Genomic DNA, 18688 nt, shown 5'->3' on the forward strand with positions numbered 1-18688 from the left:
GGGCCACCCCAGCTGCTTCTCCAAACCTCGGAGACAGCCTGTCCCTCTGGATGTCCGTGGCACTCCCCCGTCCACCCACTCCTTTGCGTCTCCCTCCACCTCGCCCCCCTGTTGGACTTCTCACCTCTTCAGGCTCACGCTGGTTCACGCCGGTGGTCCCTTCCTTCTGACTGGCTCTCTGTGTCCTGCTCTCGCTGGCCTCAGGCCTCTGCCCATGTCACATTCTTCATCTGGCTCACTCCTGGACAACATCAAGGACTTGGCTTTGGAACGTCCTGCAGCTACCCAAGGAAGGCTTACCTGGCCTGCTGGGCAGGGCTCCCTGCTCAGTGCCCCCACAGCCGGTGGAAAACGTTATCCACCACTTGGTTTTGTCATTTCCCAGCGATCTCTCTGCCCTGCCAGATCAGAAGACTCTAGCGAGGGCTTGGAAGGAATCATGCTCCCCTCTTTATGCCTGTCATGATAGACTAGATCAGGGAAAGAGCTACAATCAGATCAGCTTTATTGGCTTCTAATTCTTTTGATGATGCTCTGAAGGAACTCAGACATTATTGTAAGGAAGAAGACCCTTTAATTAAATTGCTGGGGAATTAGAGGATTGAATGATAAAAGGTGCAGGCTGCTCCATGTGGGCTTGGGGACAAGTCCCAGTTTACTGAGCAGCACTACTATCCTTGGTGAGGGAGAGCACATGCTCTAGGCCAGGTAAAAGGTGTCCTCAGGAAATCCCGGCTACAGGACTGAATGTGCTGGACTCAGTAGAGAACAGGACACAGAGAGTATTTTATGCATACCCTGGGGACACTGGCAATGTTTCTCACATGCAGGAAGTGATCACCATCCATTCAGGAGAGGGAAAAGTCAAAAGTCCTCTGTACTGAGCTTTGATGGCCAGAGTCGGGGACACGATAGCCTTCAGGTGACCACAGGGAGCACATTCCTGCTCTCAAGTGAAGTGAAATCCTGGCTCACGGTGCACACTCACTCTGCCGGGACCTGGGGGTGGAGGGACCTACAGTGTGTGGGGGTTGGACTGACCAGCTCAAGGTCAGCAGCTCAGAGGCTATTCTAGCCTCTCTGGAAGGGGCGGCTGAACCAAACGGAACCCCCAGTTGCAGCTACTATTCTGCAGGCTCAGGGAAAACCATTCAGCTTAATTAAGATTGGCCCATCATGGGCCATCCGTGAGCTGTAGCATGGCAGAGAGGGCAGGAGGCCCAGGGAGAGCAGCCTCTGTGTGTGGGAAGAAGCCCCAGAGGAAGGGCTTCCTGGGGCACTCAGGCCCCTGGTATCATGGTGAGCAGGGAGCAGAACGGCATTATAATTAATTTAGACAGAGCATCCCCCCCATTTCAATCATTCAATCCTCTAATTTCCCAGAAATTTAATTAAAGGATCTTCTTCCTTACAATAATGTCTTATTTCCTTCAGAGCATCATCAAAAGAATTAGAAGCCAATAAAGCTGATCTGATTGTAGCTCTTTCCCTCATCTAGTCAATCATGACAGACAGGAGCCACCAGGATGACTGACTGTGCTCAGAACAGGGAATTGAGGCCCAGAGAGAAGGGAAACCCTTGGTCACACAAGGGCTGGGGGGCCAGCATCAGATCATGGCCACCTTCCACACCTTCTATCACATCTCCCTCAGTGTGGAAAGAGCTGTCATCTCTAACTATTGACCTTAATTTATTCCCTTTGAAATGGCATAGTTGTGAAAATTGAAATAGATCATGAGTATAAAACTGCTTGTTCAATGGAAATAAAACACAAATATCTTTACAGTTTCTATCAGTCTGGCCCTGTAGACCCAAGCATCTAGGAGAGGACACTGATTCCTGTTCGTATCCGGCTGCTTTCCTGTTCCGACGATGGAGTTGAAGAGTTGCAACAGAGACCTCAAGACACACAAAACCTAAAATATGGACCTGGCTCTTAAAAGGAAACAATTGCCCATCCTCACAGGGTTCAAAAGCCCATCAAGAACCCTCCAAGGACTACAGACCCAATAGACCACCCTTGAGCACACGTAATGTTAACAACTGCCGACTACTGGGTAAGTGTTCTCATGCCAGTGTACCAGGCTCACGAGGTGGCAAGGCCTGGAACTCTGCCATGCAGATCCATGCATTAGTCCTACAATTGGTGAGGACACTCCCACTCAGGGACAAGCTGGGATCCACAAGGCAAGCACAGCATCTTGGAGCTCTTCCTTTTGAAATCTGGGTCTGGGTGGCAGGTCTGGGACTGACACAAGCTTTACTTTCTGCTCATCTAGAATCCTGGCCTCAGGACAGTAGGCCAGACACTGTCCAACTGAGCTGAATGGACAAACAGTGCGTGCCAGGCCCTAGGCTTCCTCCTGTCCAGCCTTCCACATGAGGGCCTGGCTCAGTGCGCTGGCTGTGGGCTGGCAGAGGAGCTGTGCCCTCCCCCACTCAAGGGCCGTCTGCAGAGCTTCCAACCCAGCCACTCCCCACCTGTCACACTGTGCTCCCGCCCCACACACTGCGACCACTGGGGGTGGTTCCAGCAGCCACGAACTGCCAGAAGAACCTCCAGTGGGACTTGGAGGGTCCCCTCCGTGGGACAGCAGGTGCTCTGGCCCTCGTGCTGTCAGTCCCATTGAGAAGATTGTGCAACAGGGTTGATGCTGGTGGCAGCCGGTGTCGTGCTTATTTTGTGCATGTTGTGTATTTGTCACTCTGCCCTAAGGTCAGGTTGGCATGGATCTCCCACTTTAGAGACGTACAGAGAAAGGACAAGGATAAGGAGGAACACAGGGAACAAACAGCTTTAGGTTTACAGATATTCCAACAAAGGCTTTGCTTCCTGCAAAGAGATAAGGAGCCGTGGGTGGGTTTCAAGTCTTAGGGGCTGGGAACAGACTTCCGGCCCCACAGTGTCCAAGAATAAGGGTGACTTCCTTCTGCCTGGGGGGCACCCAACATTTGAGTCACGTCAGAGAGGATGGCTGGATCCCCCATTGTGGGAGGGACTTGTCCTTGCAGTGGGGGTGGCTCTGCAATGACCCCTTGCTGATGTCCCTTTAGCCTCCTTCAGATAAAAGGTCTGAGCAACGGGGTCTGCTGCAGCAAGGGGCAAAGGCTTTGATGAGAGGGGAGAGAGGGACAAGCCTTCTCAGAACCATGTGGACCCTCAGCCTCCTTGAGACACACGCCTTGCCATATGGGGCTGTCTCCTAGATTCACTGGCTCTGTGCACTGGATGAGTCCCTTTCACTCCTGTTTGCTATTCTACAATACAAGGCAGTATGGTGGTCTCCAGGGCTCGGCCATGACGCCCTGCACCTTGATTCACTGTCTCTGCTCTGCATTCATGGTACCCCTTGGATGCCTATAGAGGGGGGAAATCTCTTCTGAGCACTTCCTATCTCTGGAGCTCCTTTGGTAGTAACTCACTTCTATGGTCTAAATGTTTATGTTCCCAAAATTCACATGTTGAAACCCTGCTGTCCTGAGGGCCTGGCTCAGCACGCCCAAAGTGGCAAAGATATAAGAAGGAGGTTGATTATGTCACAAAGGCTCCATCCTCACGGAGGGGTCAGTGTCCTAAAGAGGAGGCCAGAGCTGCCAGTAAATAGTGGTGCTCACCTGCAATCCCAGCAACTCAGGAGGCTGAGGCAGGGGGATCACAAGTTTGAGACCAGCTTCAGCAACTTAGTGAGACCCTGTCTTCAAGAAAAGGAGTGAGGGCCAGGGCACTGGGGATGAAGCTCAGTGGTAGAAGACCCCCTACACAAAGTTCAACCCCCTACACAAAGACAAAGAAGAGCCTTGAGTAGCTGGTCCTTCCCTTCCACCACGTGAGGCTGCACCTCGAAGAAGTTATGAGGAAGGGGCCCCACCAGACACAGAATGTGTCAGCTCTCCATCACGACGATGAAATGCCTGTAATAATCAACTTAACAACAGAAGGGTTCATTCTGGCTCACAGTTTTGAAGGTTCCAGGCCATGATCCATCGGCCCTGTTGCTTTGGGCCTGTGGCAAGACAGCACATCTGTGGGGAGCATGTGGCGAAGGAGAGCTGCTCTTCCCGTGGCCAGGAAGTAAAAAGGAGAGAAAAGAAAGGGCTGGACCCCGTAATCCCCCTCAAACCTCCTGGTAGGTTGCACCTGTTAAAGGTTCCCCCAGCTCTCAATTGCACCAGCCAGGGACCAAGCCTTTAACACACGGACCTCTGGAGGACCCTCCAGATCCAAGCTGTAGCACCAAGTCTGCCAGCACTTTGGTCTTGGACTTGACAACCTCCAGAACTGTGAGGAGTTCATGTCTGCTCTCCAGCATCACCAGTCTAAGGCACCTGGTCACAGCAGCTCGAGTGGACTGACTCCTCCCCTCCAGCCTCTCTGCCACTCTCAGGATAAGCATGGCTCTCACAGAGTAAAAATGATGACAGTGACTTCAAGGAGTCCAACAACCCTTGTTGGTGGAGGTGGTGATACCTTTCAGAGGAAGGGCCTGTGAGATGCTAGGCCAGGAAGCCAAGGTGCCTCCTCTCACTGATACCCACCCTGTGGCTTGGGGGACTGCTGCATGGGGCTCTGACCTCGGATCCAGCACTGGGTCAGCTGCTCCCCAAGCTTCTCTGCAGAGAGCCAGTGGCGAGGTGTACAGAGCCCCGACTCAATTGAAGACCAGTGGCCACGCTGGGACCTGCGCGCACAGGAGCCAGGGAAGCCCGAAGGCCTTGTGGTGCACCACCATCTAGCACCTGGGAAGTTCTGCCACCAGTTGGCCCCTTCCCAGGTTCTCCTGTCCCTGTCACACACCCCGGGGCAGGGCTGCTGTCTGGGGTGTCTCGGACCCACAGGTCTGGTGTGGGCAGTCGGGAGAGAGGTGCGGGATGGAAGAACCAGGACTGAGCGGGGGAGGCAGTGAGCCCCCCCACTTCGGGTTCCCCCAGGGGCCTCAGGCCTGCCACCGCCTGTGCCGCCACAGTCCTTTCTTCTCCCTTTTGTCAGCCTGGCGGTAGTTAATGCGCCGAGCCCTGGCTGCCTTCTTAGCCTGCAGGAAGTGTAACGACTGTTATCTACCACAAACCACCGAAGCCTTAAATTACAGCAGGAATGGTGACAGTGATAGATTAGAATTTTTTAAATCAAATCCAAACGTGTCCCGTCACGGCTAAGAGAAGGGCGAGTTGACTTGAAAATAATTGACTTAGAGAACTTTGCGGTGCATGGTGAATCAAGCCCCTCGGTACACTCTTCTCTCCAGCAAAGTATTAGTCACTTAATTGATTCCCAAAGACTTCCTGCTGCGACTCAAAACTATCAGCACCAGGAGGGACTGTCCCAAACCTGGAGTTCTTCCAAGGGCAGGATGGACAGTTCACTTTGAGATTTTCAAAGGGGTGGAGTGGGAGATGGATTTGGAACCAAGCGGTCTTTCTTCTCCAGCCTTGAAAGACAGAGCTGAGGAGCCAGGGGAAAATCATCAGTGACGGCAGCTAATGAATTTTAAATACTTATTACAAGAAAAATTAATTTGCTAAATTAGTCCTGTAGATACAGGTTACAAAATGAGTCACTGTCTCCTCAGAAATGCAAAACTCAGAGCAACTAACGCAGTCAGCCTCAGCGTTGCTGGCCAGGTAGAAGGCCGTGTCACAACCACAATGATGGATCCTCGTTGGGGTCACCCTGCCCTAGCACACCACCTCCAAGGTCACTGGCTCTGGGGCTCTTTTGTGAATGTCTCTGCATGTTGCCTGAGTGCACTCACCCCTCCCAGGACTGCCTAAGAGCAGAACACAGGAGAGACAGGAAGTTCCCTGAAGAGGCCCTTGTGCACAGGAGGCTGATCATTCCTGCCTGTCCAGGGTACCCGCTCCTTACTCAAAGCCTGGCCTTTTCCCTTGGTTAACAGATGGGAGCCTATGAAGGGAGTCCAGGCTGCAGAGGAACAGCCCATCCAGAGGGGGCTCAGGCCAGATGAGCTTCAGGAGTGCCTGTGCAAAGAGCCAGGGCCTCTGGGGGCCAGGTCTGCTGAGCACTGTCCTCAGCTTTCTCCCCAGTCCCAAGTGTCACAGGGCACTACGAGTGGCTCACCTGTCTCTGGCTCAGGCTGGCCCTGGGCTCCTGTTCCTTCTCTGGGTCACACTTGGTCTCATCTTAGCTTCACACAAGAGACTTGCCTCTGACCTCTGCCCCCAACCCCTGGCCTCACTCTGCCCTCCTGGTGTCAGGAAAGCAGATACAGGAGGCCGCATGGCCCAGGGAATACAGAAAGTGCCTGAGGACATGACACAGGAACTTCACGTCCGCATCCTATCCCAGGTGCCTTGCTTTCCAGCCTCCAGTGTCACCCAAAGCAGGTCACTCACCCAGCCACCATCTTCTTAGCTCTAAAAGGGAGACAAAGGTTGGCAGAGAGGCATGTTGGTTACATGTGCAGATCTTGCCTGGGCTCAGTTCCTGGTCTTTTCTTCTGTGACCCAGAGCAAGTTATTTAACCTCTCTGTGCCAACATTCCTGATCAGTTAAATCCTCATGATAGCACTACCTCACTGGGCAACTGTGATGGTGACAGCATCGTAGTCCTGGCACAAGGTCAGCACTGCATATGCACCTGTGGTCCAATCTCCCGAAGACACAGGTGGTGGGAAGCCTGGACCCAATGACCCTGTCAAATAGCCTCAAGGAATCTGGCCCAGGTAAGCACAGAACATGCTGTCAGGCAGGAGGGAGGGGTCATTCAGCCTGTGAGCACAGGTTTTCTCCTGGCCTGACACCACATACAAGCTGGGTCAAAAAGTACCCAAGAGCAGAGGAGGAGAGGGACCTTGGGGGGATGGAAAGAAGCTGCCTCTTATAGGCCCTGGAATGTGCCACAGGGTTAGCAAAGTTGCAGGGGAAGTTCCCCAGAAAGCCTGGGGAATGGCCCTCCTGCCCAGCACCTTACCCAAGAGGGCAGTCAGCCATTCCTTAGTTCCTATCTCCTTTCTGTCATTCTGGGGAAGAGCCGGCTCTCCTGCAGCCTCCACGGGGCACTGAGTGCTCCAGGAGTCTCCCAATGCCCATTCCAACCCTCTCCCCTACTAATCCCAAGCCCTCTGAGGGAGGGGTTGGGGGACATTCCTGTTCACCTCCTCCACTCTTAAGAATACAAACAATAACTGATATTTACAGAGTGAGGGCAGGTACTGTACTAACAGCTTCTCAGCTTTGCTCAGTTAATTCTGTCGATAACGTGTGGAGTTCAAATGGCCCTCAGACCTATTTCAGAAATGAGTAAATGGAAGCTTGGAGCAGTCTAGTAACTTGTCACAGGACTGGGATGAGAAATGAGAGCTGGGCTGGAGCGAGCTCTCCACCTCTCACCTGAACATGTGGCCTGGCCACCTGCACCAAGACCCCAGGGAGGCCAGAGGCAAAAGGACAGTCAGTGTAGGTAATGAATGATTGGGTCAGGAACGGGGTGGGGGGTCATCAAAGGAAACAGAATGCTAATCCCTCCAGAGCACTTCCCTTCCTCCAACCTGTTGCTGAGGTTACCTGCCTGCATTGTTAATGAGTAGCCCCTGGGTGACTCCCTTCCCCTGGTCACTCCACCTTTTGATCACTGGTTACTAGGTAAGTAGGGGGCATGAGAAGAAAGGAAACCTAAAACATGAAAGAGACAGGATACTTCCACTCCTTTGGGAACCAACTTAGACCCCCTCCTCTGCAGAGAGTCTCTCCCTCTCTCCTGTCCTTTAAATTAAACTTTTCGCTCTTGCCTCAGCGTTTCTTGGGTATTCAGTCTTCAGCACTGGGGGACCGGGACTTGAACCTGATTATCAACACCGGTATCAACAGGCTGTCTGGACAGGACTCTTCAGGGGCATCGCTCTGACCTTCTCATCCTGGGTCTACCAAGGCCCTTGGTCTCCCTGGGGTTCATAGGTAAAATCACTATCACCTTGGATCTCACATCTGTGCCTTTCTAGGGACTGGCTGTCTAATGTCATTTAATGTCATTTCCCTGAAGCACCGCCCCCCAGCAAATTGCTCTCGGCCTCAGCAGGTGGCTTACAGGCCCCTTCTTCAGGACGCCTTCCCTAGCCATCCGAGGGAGGGCCCTCCTTCCTTCCTTTGAAGGCCACAGGCACATCCTCACCCCCTTGGAGCAGAGGCTACTTCCTCCTGTGATAGAGCAACAGCCCAGACGCTTCCCCAGATGCCCTGTGGGAGCACTGCAAGGGCAGGTGAGGGTGGTCACTGGGAGGCCAGGTGCAGGCTCTGAGCCCAAGCCCTGGGCTGCTGAATCTGCAGCCACATGCCTGTGCACCTGCCCACTATCCCAGCTAGAGGAGGGATCCCAGAGCACTCAGCCTTGACCTCAGTAAGCCTGAGGTGGGTGGGGGAGATGCCAACAGACTCCAGAGTGGGCAGCACTCGCCTGGGTGGCCTACCTCGAAGGCAGCAAACCTACCAGGAGCACAGACCAGGGATCTTAGTCACACAACACCGTGTCCCACAGGTTTCTAATAGTCAATTTACAGCTCCTCCCAGACAGAGAGTGGAAAAGGGGCACTGCCACCTCTTGGCTGGCAGTGAATCAGATACTGGCCACTTGGAAAAAGAAGATCACTGACCCCAGTCAGAGGACCCTGAAGCCCACCTACATGCTTAGGTGGAAAGAGTACCACCAGCTGCAATGTAAGGACCTGGGATGTTTCAGGTGGGGCCAAGCGGAGATCTGGAGCTGAGCAGGAGACTGTGAACCCTCCCCACCTCCCAGCAAGGAGCCGGAGACCACAGGCAGGGAATGCTTTTATTCCATCCACCTCGCCGCCTCACAACGGCAGGTGAAGAGTAAAAGTGCATTTTTCCTAAAAGCAAAGGAATCTCAAGATGGTAAGCTGGGCCCTGTGAGGGGTGGTGGCTATTCCACGTGACCACGAGCGCCCACACGTGAGGACAGTAGGGCTCTGGAGAGCACCAGGACAATCCCACCCACCCGCCCAGTGGGGACTCAAGACCATAAGGTCACTTGCTGTGTGGTGGCCGTCTCCCTTCCCCCAGACCGCACATCGGGGCCAGATGTGGACGGGCACCTAGATGGGGGCTGAGGACTGGGATGTGACTGGGAAAGATGCTGAAGGGGACAGAGTCCCTGGAACTTGAAGCAAGGGGCGACGAGGCAGGTGCACTGATGCACGTCCTTCCAAAGCAGACGCTGCAGGGTCAGGGGCACCTGTGCCAGGAAACGGGCTCCTGGGTTGCTGGTGATGCAGTCGCCCTGACCATCCCACGGAGGACCAGGAGGGTCCTGTCTGGCCACTGACAGGAGTGTAGAGGGAGGGCCGCTCTGCTGTGTGATGCTGGTGCCCCTAGAGCTCCTGGGCAGGTTGCTCCTCGGCTTGCTCCTCCACGGGTGGCATGGCCTCCTGCACGTAGACTATGAACTCCGAGGCCTCCCCGCCCTGGGTGTACACGGTCACTGTCTCGATGCCCTCCACGTCATCGGAGGACACCACCAGGTGGTGCTGCTCGGCCAGCTCCACAGAGGCTTGCTGGAGGGTCTCCTGAATCATGACCGTGTGGTTGGAGCTGGGCTCCTCGTCGGTGACCTGGGGAAGGCAAGAAAGTGGTCACGCATGTTGAGCAATAACTACAAAACACAACTCTGGTGGACGAGCAGCTCGTACAGTCCAGTGCCTGACCAGGCTGCCCAGAGCCTCAACCATGCTGTGTGTGCTCTCGCCCCATGTTCTAAGACAGCAAGGTCTCCTGGCACCAGCAATGTGGGCAAGGCCTCTCCACTGTGGCAAATGGTGGACCCAAGTTCAGACTCAAAGTTGAGGCTCCTTTCCTGGTGCCAAGCTGCCTCCTGGGAGCCCCAGGGTGTGGGTCACTAAAAGAGGAGGGTTGGAAGCCCCATGGGGGTTACTCAGGCCTGGGCTACAGGGCTCCTGGAGATATACAGCTGGGGCAGCTGGTGATAAAGGGACAAGGTTCTCCTTGGTTCTGTCTTCCCACACACTCCAGGAGCTCAGCTCTGCATGACACCACTACCACCCCAGGCAGGAGCACATGCCCTTGGAGGACTCTCCCCAGAGGCCATGAATCGACACTGGTGCCCTACGCATTCAGGAGGAGGCTTGCTGAGGACACTGGCCACCACAGTGTGGGCACGAGAGCCTCAGGGAGCATCTGGCAGTAGAGGACCTGCTGACCAGCCAAGCCTTTCTCACAGCTCCAAGCTGGAAGAGTCCGAGTGAGGCTGAATTCCAGCTGTGCTAAGGCCCCACGTCCCTGAGAGCTCTGGAATGGTAACAGCTGCCTTTGATCTTGAGAAGAGGATTAACAAACACAGGAAAGATTTAGAAAAAGAATTGAGACCCTAGAACTGCAAAAAATGACTGAAAGGTTAGAAAACAAGCCTGGGAGGGAGGTCCACGGGCCTGGGATCGTTTGGTACAGGACGAGCCTCAGAGGGCTCCCGCAGGCCGATGGGCGAGGCGGAAGGAGCGTGCGCTACCTGCACCAGCCAGCAAGCGGCAGCTCCCCTCCTGGCTGCGAGGCCACATCTTCCCACTTCCCATTAAACAGCACTTCCTTACACGCCTTCTGCCCCGGAGGGACTGTGGCCGTCAGTTACTCCTTCATTCATTCAACAAGATGTGTGCCACCTTTGGAGCCACCTGAATGCTCTACAAGGATGGGGCATGTCTGCCTCATCAGAGAATAAGCACTCGATATTTGCTGAGTGATGACCTATGAGGTGCCAGACACTGATGAGCACTGAGGTGGTGACACCATAGAAAACCACAGTCCCCATGAGAGCCCAGGCTGGGGACGGGCACACAGTGCAGCACAGTCCACTGCCAGGGGTGACTGGTTCCTGGGAAGACACGGCTTGGCCTCAGGGAGACCAGGGAGGCCCCGAGACCTCCAGGAGGCGCAGGCAGGGTGGGCTTGCTCCGGCATCCCCTGTGGTGCCCAGTGATGCTTCTGTCCCCTCCGAGCTCATGATGGATACTAGGTGGCTCTCTGTCCCCTGCCCATTCCTCTGTGACAGGTCATGGGCATTTCCCTGTGGGAAGGGCCCATCTACCCCTGTCCTATTCCAGTTGCTGAGTCAACAGGTGGTTCGTGTTCGACCCATAGAAGGAAGTGGGAAAGGCACCTTGGGGAGCCCTGGCAATTCTGGTATCAGGGACTGGAAGGACTTCCGGGCTAATGGAATCCCCGCCCCGCCCCGAAGCTGGAGAGCTGTTCTGAGTGGAAACTGTTGATAGACTCAGCCTGGCTTGCTTTAGAACAAGCCAAGACCTTTTCTTTTTTCTTCTTTTGCTGTTTATTCAATTTCATTTAACTGGGAAAATGAACCATGAACTAGTACTGGAGAAGTAAACATTGGCTATTTTACTTAAAAAGAAAGTGCCAAACAGAAAACAGAATGGGGAGGAATATGCAAAGAAATCTCTTCTCCTTCCACGTTAGTAAATTCTATGCAGAGCAAGGACAGGGGTGGGCTATGCGGAGGTCCTCGGGGCCTCAGGTGCCAACAGGCCCAGCATGCCCCAGGCAGCACTCAAGAGGCAGAAGGTGATGAACACAGCCAGAGCCACAATCTGCAGTTTAAGATACATCCCTGGGACGTGGCACCATCCCTGGGCTTGGTGACTGCCATTGAGGCTGAAGCCTAAAGTGAGGAGCATTCGTCCACCGAGATATTCCACCGACTGCGCATTCTTGTTCTTGTAACCCCCCTGACACCATGTCTGAGTGTGGATGGGGCTGAGATCCTGGCCAGGATGGGGAGGACCATGCCCCCTGGGCCCTTCAGGGGCAGCCCCGCCCGGCCAAGGGGATGCAGTGGGTGTACGCTGAGTCCTCAGGGCTGGTCCCAGGAGGAAGGGGGATACCTGGGATGGCCAGCATGTGGCCACTGCCCTCAGACGTGGGGAAGGAGGCGAGGTGTCAAGGATGACTCCCTCCTGCTGGATGGGCAGGTAAGCCACGTGCCTATCATTAACTGTCACATGGGGCCTGGGCTTCACGGAGGCAGCGTTCTCAGGGATCACGATGCTAAAGGGCACGGCGTGGTGGGCACAGGGCAGGCACATACCTAGCCCTGCCAAGGCTGCCACCACCTCTCAGCCACCAAACCCCGGCAGAGTTCATCTCCCCCTTCCAGAAGGCGGGACGCCGTCCAGCGCTGCCGACCTGACTCAGCTTAGTCTCCGCTGCTTTCACGATGGGCTGCTGGGCCCTTCTGATCCCTCTCCCAGACCCCAGGGTTCCACGCTGCTCTTCCTCAGCCCTCCGCACAAGCTGAGGGTTCCTGGGTCTCGGTCTTCAATTTCTCTGGGCTCTTATCTCTACAGAGACTTCTGCTTCTGGCTCAGCCAGACTCCAGCCCCCACCCTGGGCTCCAGAATGGCGTTGGAATACATGAATGAGGTGACAGGGACAGCTGTCACATCATGCATGAACAGGGCTGCGTACAGTCACAGTAGATGGAGTGGCCTGAAATGACGTTTACAATCGAATCTTGAGGAGCCTTGGTCATCAGCTGAAAGACGGAGCCACATTTTGCAGACAGTGAAGGTTTTCAAATAAGGACCCTGCCTCATCCAGTCTGTGGGCCTCCTGAATCAAAACCTGCCCCACGTGAGACTTCCTGAGGACCGCACTTCCTTCACGGTTCCTCTGAGTATTATGTCTGTTTGTCCACATTACCTTTTCTAAGTATTAAGTCTATTTAAAGAGAACTCCTTCTCCATTTGCTTTCATTTTTCAATTTCTAGCTCTAGGGTGTGTCCAACAAATCACCACTAAATTTACCCATTACTAATTCCCAGGATGCAATGAAATTTCCATACACAATGGATTGAGCTTAATTTAGAAAAAGTGATGGTGGCAGTTGTAAACGTGTGTTCCACAGCAGTCCTGCCAGGAGCGTCTCAGCCGGCGGTGTGATGGCCGCACACTCTAGCTCTCTCACTGGGCACTGCAAACATCCTGACACCAACCCAGGTTATCAGGGTCTGTGCTGCCTGCTGCCTGGCCTGCTTCACACATAGGACCTTCTGTGTGGCTCTACCATCCCTGTGGAAGCTGCCTGCACAGGTGCCATCCCTGGTCAAGCCTCCTCTGAGCACCATACACAGAGGATGAGCCAGGGACACTGAAGGCCCCTAGAGGATCGTGAGGCCTTCCATGGAGCGTACCTTTCCTGTATTCAGGTGTTACATGACCATGTCTGCCTCTATGCAGTTTCTACAAACCGGGTGCTCCCTACCCTTGTCCCAGGGGAGCTGGTGTCCACCCAGCCCCCTGCAGTTTCCTGAATATTCTCCTATCCTCATCCCAACTGTTCATGCACATCTGTGGCTCGGGCATTTCTGTTGTTATAAAAGGTGACACTGAAGTTCCTAGGGGTCTAGTGACTCGTCTAAGGCCAAGTGATTGTGAAGTAGAAAGAGCTGGACGTTGGCCTGAGTGACCCAAGTCCAGAGATCATCCTCAACAGGTACAGGACAACAGTGACTAAAGGAACCACACACTACAGATTGACAGGATTAAGTTACTGTCCCCGCACGTCCAAGCAGGCTAAGTCTGTCAGTATAGCTCCCAACCACTCTCTGTTCAGAATGCTCACTCTGGTAGCTTAATCTATTAGCACAGTCTCAACACTGTTCTCTGTGGCAGAAATAATCTGCCTTCACAGTATCATTCCCCGAGGGATGGATTCTCCATTTCCCCAGTGTTGTATCCAATGCGTCCTTCAGCTAAATTATTGGCAGCACAGCTTAGCAGAAACCAGAGCCCGTGAGACCATTCAGATGGTCACTCGGTCAGGCCCTGGGTCCTGCAGCTCTGCTTGTATCAAGGGTTCAAGAACCTAGGACAGAACCAGAGCCCCGCACCTGGGGGAGGGCTCCACGGACATGAAAAATAGCTCCATTGGAGACCCAGTCACTTTGGCTTCAGTCCCCACAGTCCACTCACCTGGCAGTGCTGATGGAGACCCCACGGGGTGGGAGGCCACCAGGGTGACTCTGACCACCTTACCCCTGTCCCTTCCTGCTCCCTACCAGTTTTGCCCTTCCTCCTCGTCCAGCTCCCTTCACACTTTTTTGTAAAAGCTACTCTTAGCAGGTTAAGCATCTCCCTGCGTTTCCCTCCCAACATCCAAGTAAGTCCCAGAAGCCCTCCTTGCTCAGGAAGACCCCTTAAGGAAGACAGGTCCTCCATCACCCCCTTGGTGCTACGTGAGGCCCTGTGTGGGCTGCATTACACCCCATCTCTGTGCCATTGCTCTGAAGACCTGCAGCTTCCTGGGAGCAGGGTCAGCCTTGGCTCCTCCAAGTCCAGAACAGGGCCACACTCTGAGCCACACATGCAAGGCTTGGGACAGCTCCAGAAGTACCCACGGCAGAACCTGAGGTGAGGAGAAAGTCAGCCACCCAGAACAGCCTCATACTACAGGCCCAGCAGCTGCCTGTCCTTATTTCATGCACTGTTGGGTCCCCACTGACGTGACTGTGGGGAAAGTGGCACGTCTTTCATGGGGGGGAACACCCATCAGCACCAGAGTCCCAGGGCTAACCCCCGATTCCACAGAGGGAGCCCAGCCTCAGGGAACAATCGCCCAGGGCCTCAGGGCTGGAACCTGAGTCCAGATGTTGTGACTTTTGATCCACAGAACTCCCGCTGCACCAGGTGAGTTCTCAGCAGACCACAAAGGACACCTGGCCCTTGGGTGGGTGCTAAGCAGGATTTCCCTTGAATGTTTAAACAAGGAAAGCGCCTGATGCAGGACAGTGTGAGGACAGCTCTGAGGCTCAGGGACTTCGGCTTCCTTGATGCTTACAGTGGCCCAAACAATGTGCGAAATGATAACAACAATGGCAAGTGGTGTGCCACACGCTGGGCGAAGCAGCACACACCTCAGCCTCGGGTCTTCACGGCACCCCAGAGGTCTCAGTGCCCCTGTCTTGGAGGCAGTGGGGCTCAGGCAGGAAGAGAAGCTGCCCCGGGGGCTGCCACTCTGGTGTGCCCATGCTCCCATGCCCCAGGTGCAGGCTGTGCTGCCGTTCCCCGTTTCTCCACGCCTCTGATGAACACAAGACCCCAGCTCACTGCCCACAGAGCAGGACTGAGCCAAGGGGAGGTGGCACGTTAGGGGACACACCTTCTTCATGATTCTCCACTATCCTCCTATTCAATAAGATGACACTGAGGGACTCCTCCATCTACGTGCCCAGGCCTCAGAGCTGATGCTCATGGGAACGCCTGAAGGTCTGGCCAAGACAGGGGGATGACCCCTCGGAAGGCAGAGCCCACTGGGCTGGGCAGCACCCTGACAATGGTCAGGAGAAATGTGTGAGGAGGGCATCCTGTCCTACAGAAGACCACAGGGAAAGGGGCAGCCCTTAGGGCAGCCCGCCTGGGTGGCTTCTTCCTGGGGTAGACCTCACCCCGGTACACAGAACCTACATCACTGGAACCCACCCCTGAACATAAGTCCATGTGCTTGAGACACTGCATTGACCACCACCCGTGCTGGGACATCAAAACAGTGCAGACAGAGCCAAGGACGTTGAAATATGACAGGCAGAGATTAACTCAGGGAAGGAAAAGCTGCAGCCTTCCTGAGGCCCACGGAGGCCGTGCTGAGGGAAGGGCAGGGGCTCTTGCAGCTGGCTACCCAGACAGCACTCAGAACCTGCTGTGGCACAGGGTAAACACACCCGCATCACACCTTTCACCCATGGCTCTCAAAACACTGTGCAACGACCTCCTGGGCCCAGTGCCCTTGCTGGCCAGGTCCTCATCAGCTCGATACCTGAATGGTGCTCTTGACTCATACTCATGAGGCACCAGAACTGCCAGGCTCCAGGCAGGCCAAGTCACACCGAGCACGCTGCTAGGCTGGGTTATTTTTTAGCACTGGGGATAACCCAGGGCCTCCGGCACGCTATGCAGGCACTCTACCACTGAGCCACATTCCCAGCCTTTTATTTCATTTTATTTTGAGACAGGGCTTTGCCAAGCTGCCCAAACCAGTCTTGAACTTGGGATCCTGCTGCCTCACTTTCCCAATAGCTGGGAGCATAGGCAAGCACCACCACATCCAACTTAGCACATCATTTAAACTTGGCTCTAGGCACATAAAAAATGATGAATAAAGAAAGAAGGGGAAAACCCTCTCTTGGCCCTAAAATGAAAAGAAAATGGAGAGACACATAGTGAGATGGCATCAATTTAACCCACATTTGGTTTGGAACCTTCAAATGAAACAGCCACCATGTGCCTTTGTTTAGATACTGCCATGCTCCCAGGGCCCTGCCTTAAGCCTGCAGCCTACCAGGCACTGATAGATGATGAACGCCTTCGCTTCAGGGACCCCAGGTGACAGTGATTGTACTTTGTGCTTTCAGGGGAAGAAAGTTCATCGTCATCTCTGCCACTGTCGCTGCCACCACCAGGAGGCTGTTTTGCTTCAGGCATCCTTCATGATTCAAATCCATTTTTAAATAAGTTGACCAGGTTCCCATTTATTAAACTGTGTCTTGGGGAATAACCCTTTTTCAGATGTCATTAATGTCCATGGAAGGGAAGGCTCCCGGGGCTGCGGCCCAGGAAATGAACAGAGAAGCCACGATTTATCCTCCTCTCGTTGGCACTCCTACTGTTCAGGATTAGTTCTAAGGACTTTCAAGAGTTGGTCCCAGAGGCAGCCCTCTGTGATCTGGGGGAGGCAGAAAGGACTCAACACCAGTAAGAGGACACAGCCATTGTCAAGACCATCAACAAAGAACACAGCAAGCATCTCTCACGGGTTGGGCTCGAGGAGACAAACTCTCAGAAGGAGGACAGCTGGACGGGCAGCAAGCGTGTGAGGGTAGGGTATTTACACAGGTATGTGTATGCACTTGCACATAGATGCATGGATGTTCGTGCAGCTGTGCAGAATGTGTGCATGCGATGCCCGTGTGTGTGTACATGCACTTCCATGTGCATGCATATGTACAGCTGCGGGAATAGTGTGTGCACTCTGTGTTCACATGTAAATGTGAATACATGCATGAACATGGAGGTGTGTGCACATGGCTGTGTGCATGTCTGTGCGCACATGTGTGTGGGTGGGGTCTGGGCGTAGCTTTGTGTGCATCCCTGTGCTTGTGGCTGTACAGCTGTGTGCAGCTCTAGATTTCAACATGGGCCTGCCGCAGAAGAAATCGCTCCTGGTTTACACCTTTTCCACTCTCCCCATCTGTTATGGTTTGGATGTGAGGTGGCCCCCAAAAGCTCATATATGAGACAATGCAAGCAGGTTTAGAGGAGAAATGATTGGGTTCTGAGAGACTTACCCGGATCAATGAATTAATCCCCTGATGGGATTATCTGAGTGGTAGCTGAAGGCAGACAGGGTGTGGCTGGAGGAGGTGGGCACTGGGGACGTGCCTTTGGGGGTATGTTCTGTATATGGTGAGTGGAGTCTCTCTCCCTGCTTCATGACCATCATATGAGCTGCTTCCTTCCACCACATTCTTCCACCACGATGTTCAGCCTCACCTTGAGCCCTGAGGAACAGAGCTGGCTGTCTGTGGACTGACACCTCTAAAACCATGAGCTCTCAAGTAAACTTTCCTCCTTTACAGTTGTTCCGGTTGGGTCTTTTAGTCACAGCAATGAAAAACCTGACTAATGTTTTTGGATCCTTTATCTCACTTAATTCCAGACAGCTCTGTGAGAAAGGCAGGGCAGGAGGATTCCCACCACAAAGGTGAAAGGAAGGGAGGGGTTCACAGAGTTTACAGGATCTCTCAGCTGGTTACTGATGATTCTAGAATCTGAAACCATGCACAGAGCCTCTAATATCCAGTCTTACTAGGTAGTTGTCTATACTATGCCTCCTGCAACCCTCAGATGGGGTCCCAGGTCTCTTGCTACACAGGTGAGGACCTTCCTGCCTGCACCCCCACACATTCAACTTTGATTCTGGAACATACTCTCTTGCCTCTGAACTTCCTCCTTTGCTCCTCCACCAGCATGAAGCCCCAAACACACCCTTTCCCTGAAAATTCTATCTAACCCTTGGGAACTGAGGCATGTATCCCCCTTCCGAAAGCCTCTGCAGGCTCCCTGAGCCAGTGTTCCCATAGAGCCCTGTGTTGACACCTGCCATGTGTTGACCCCCTGGGATCGCAAACATGGTTTTGTTTTGTTGGTACGGGGATTGAACCCAGGGACTATTAGCCACTGAGCCACATCCCCAGCCCTTATAAATATTTTATTTAGAGACAGACACTGAATTGTTTAGGGGCTCTCTAAATTGCTGAGGCTGGCTTTGAACTTGCAAACCCCCTGCCTGAGCCTCCTGAGTTGCTAGGATTATAGGCGTGCCATCATGCCTGGCACAACAATGGTTTTACTCATCTCTGAGAAGGTATAGCCTGTGTCTTTCTGACCCTGCCTTGCTTGAGCCTGGCCACCCCTGGCCAGGGGCAACCAGTGGATTCCTCCTCCTTGAGTAAGTCAAGGAATAAGGAACACAGAATGTGCTTAACCTGTTCCCGTAACCTACAAGTAAGGTCCAGCCGACTGGAGGAGAGAAGGGGTAAGTCACCTCCAGGAGCGACTCTGCTGCATGCCCAAAGGAGTGAGAGGAGGCACTTCAGAGTCACTGCAACGGGCTCACCTGAGCAGCTCCGACT

General features: G+C 53.9%; 1 protein-coding gene across 7 annotated transcripts in view; it reads right to left on the reverse strand.

Moving 5' to 3' along the window:
• Nucleotides 1-8770: 8770 nt before the first annotated feature.
• Nucleotides 8771-18688, reverse strand: part of Zfat (zinc finger and AT-hook domain containing) — a 179049-nt gene continuing 169131 nt past the window's right edge. For all 7 annotated transcript variants that reach the window (XM_048802174.1, XM_015486509.2, XM_048802169.1 and 4 more), the window contains one exon: nucleotides 8771-9583. In XM_048802174.1, the coding sequence (XP_048658131.1) occupies nucleotides 9344-9583 (240 nt within the window). In that variant the 3' untranslated portion in view covers nucleotides 8771-9343. The remainder of the gene's footprint in view (nucleotides 9584-18688) is intronic.

The sequence above is a fragment of the Marmota marmota genome, unplaced genomic scaffold (genome assembly GCF_001458135.2).
Source record: "Marmota marmota marmota unplaced genomic scaffold, marMar, whole genome shotgun sequence".
Classification (NCBI taxonomy): domain Eukaryota; kingdom Metazoa; phylum Chordata; class Mammalia; order Rodentia; family Sciuridae; genus Marmota; species Marmota marmota.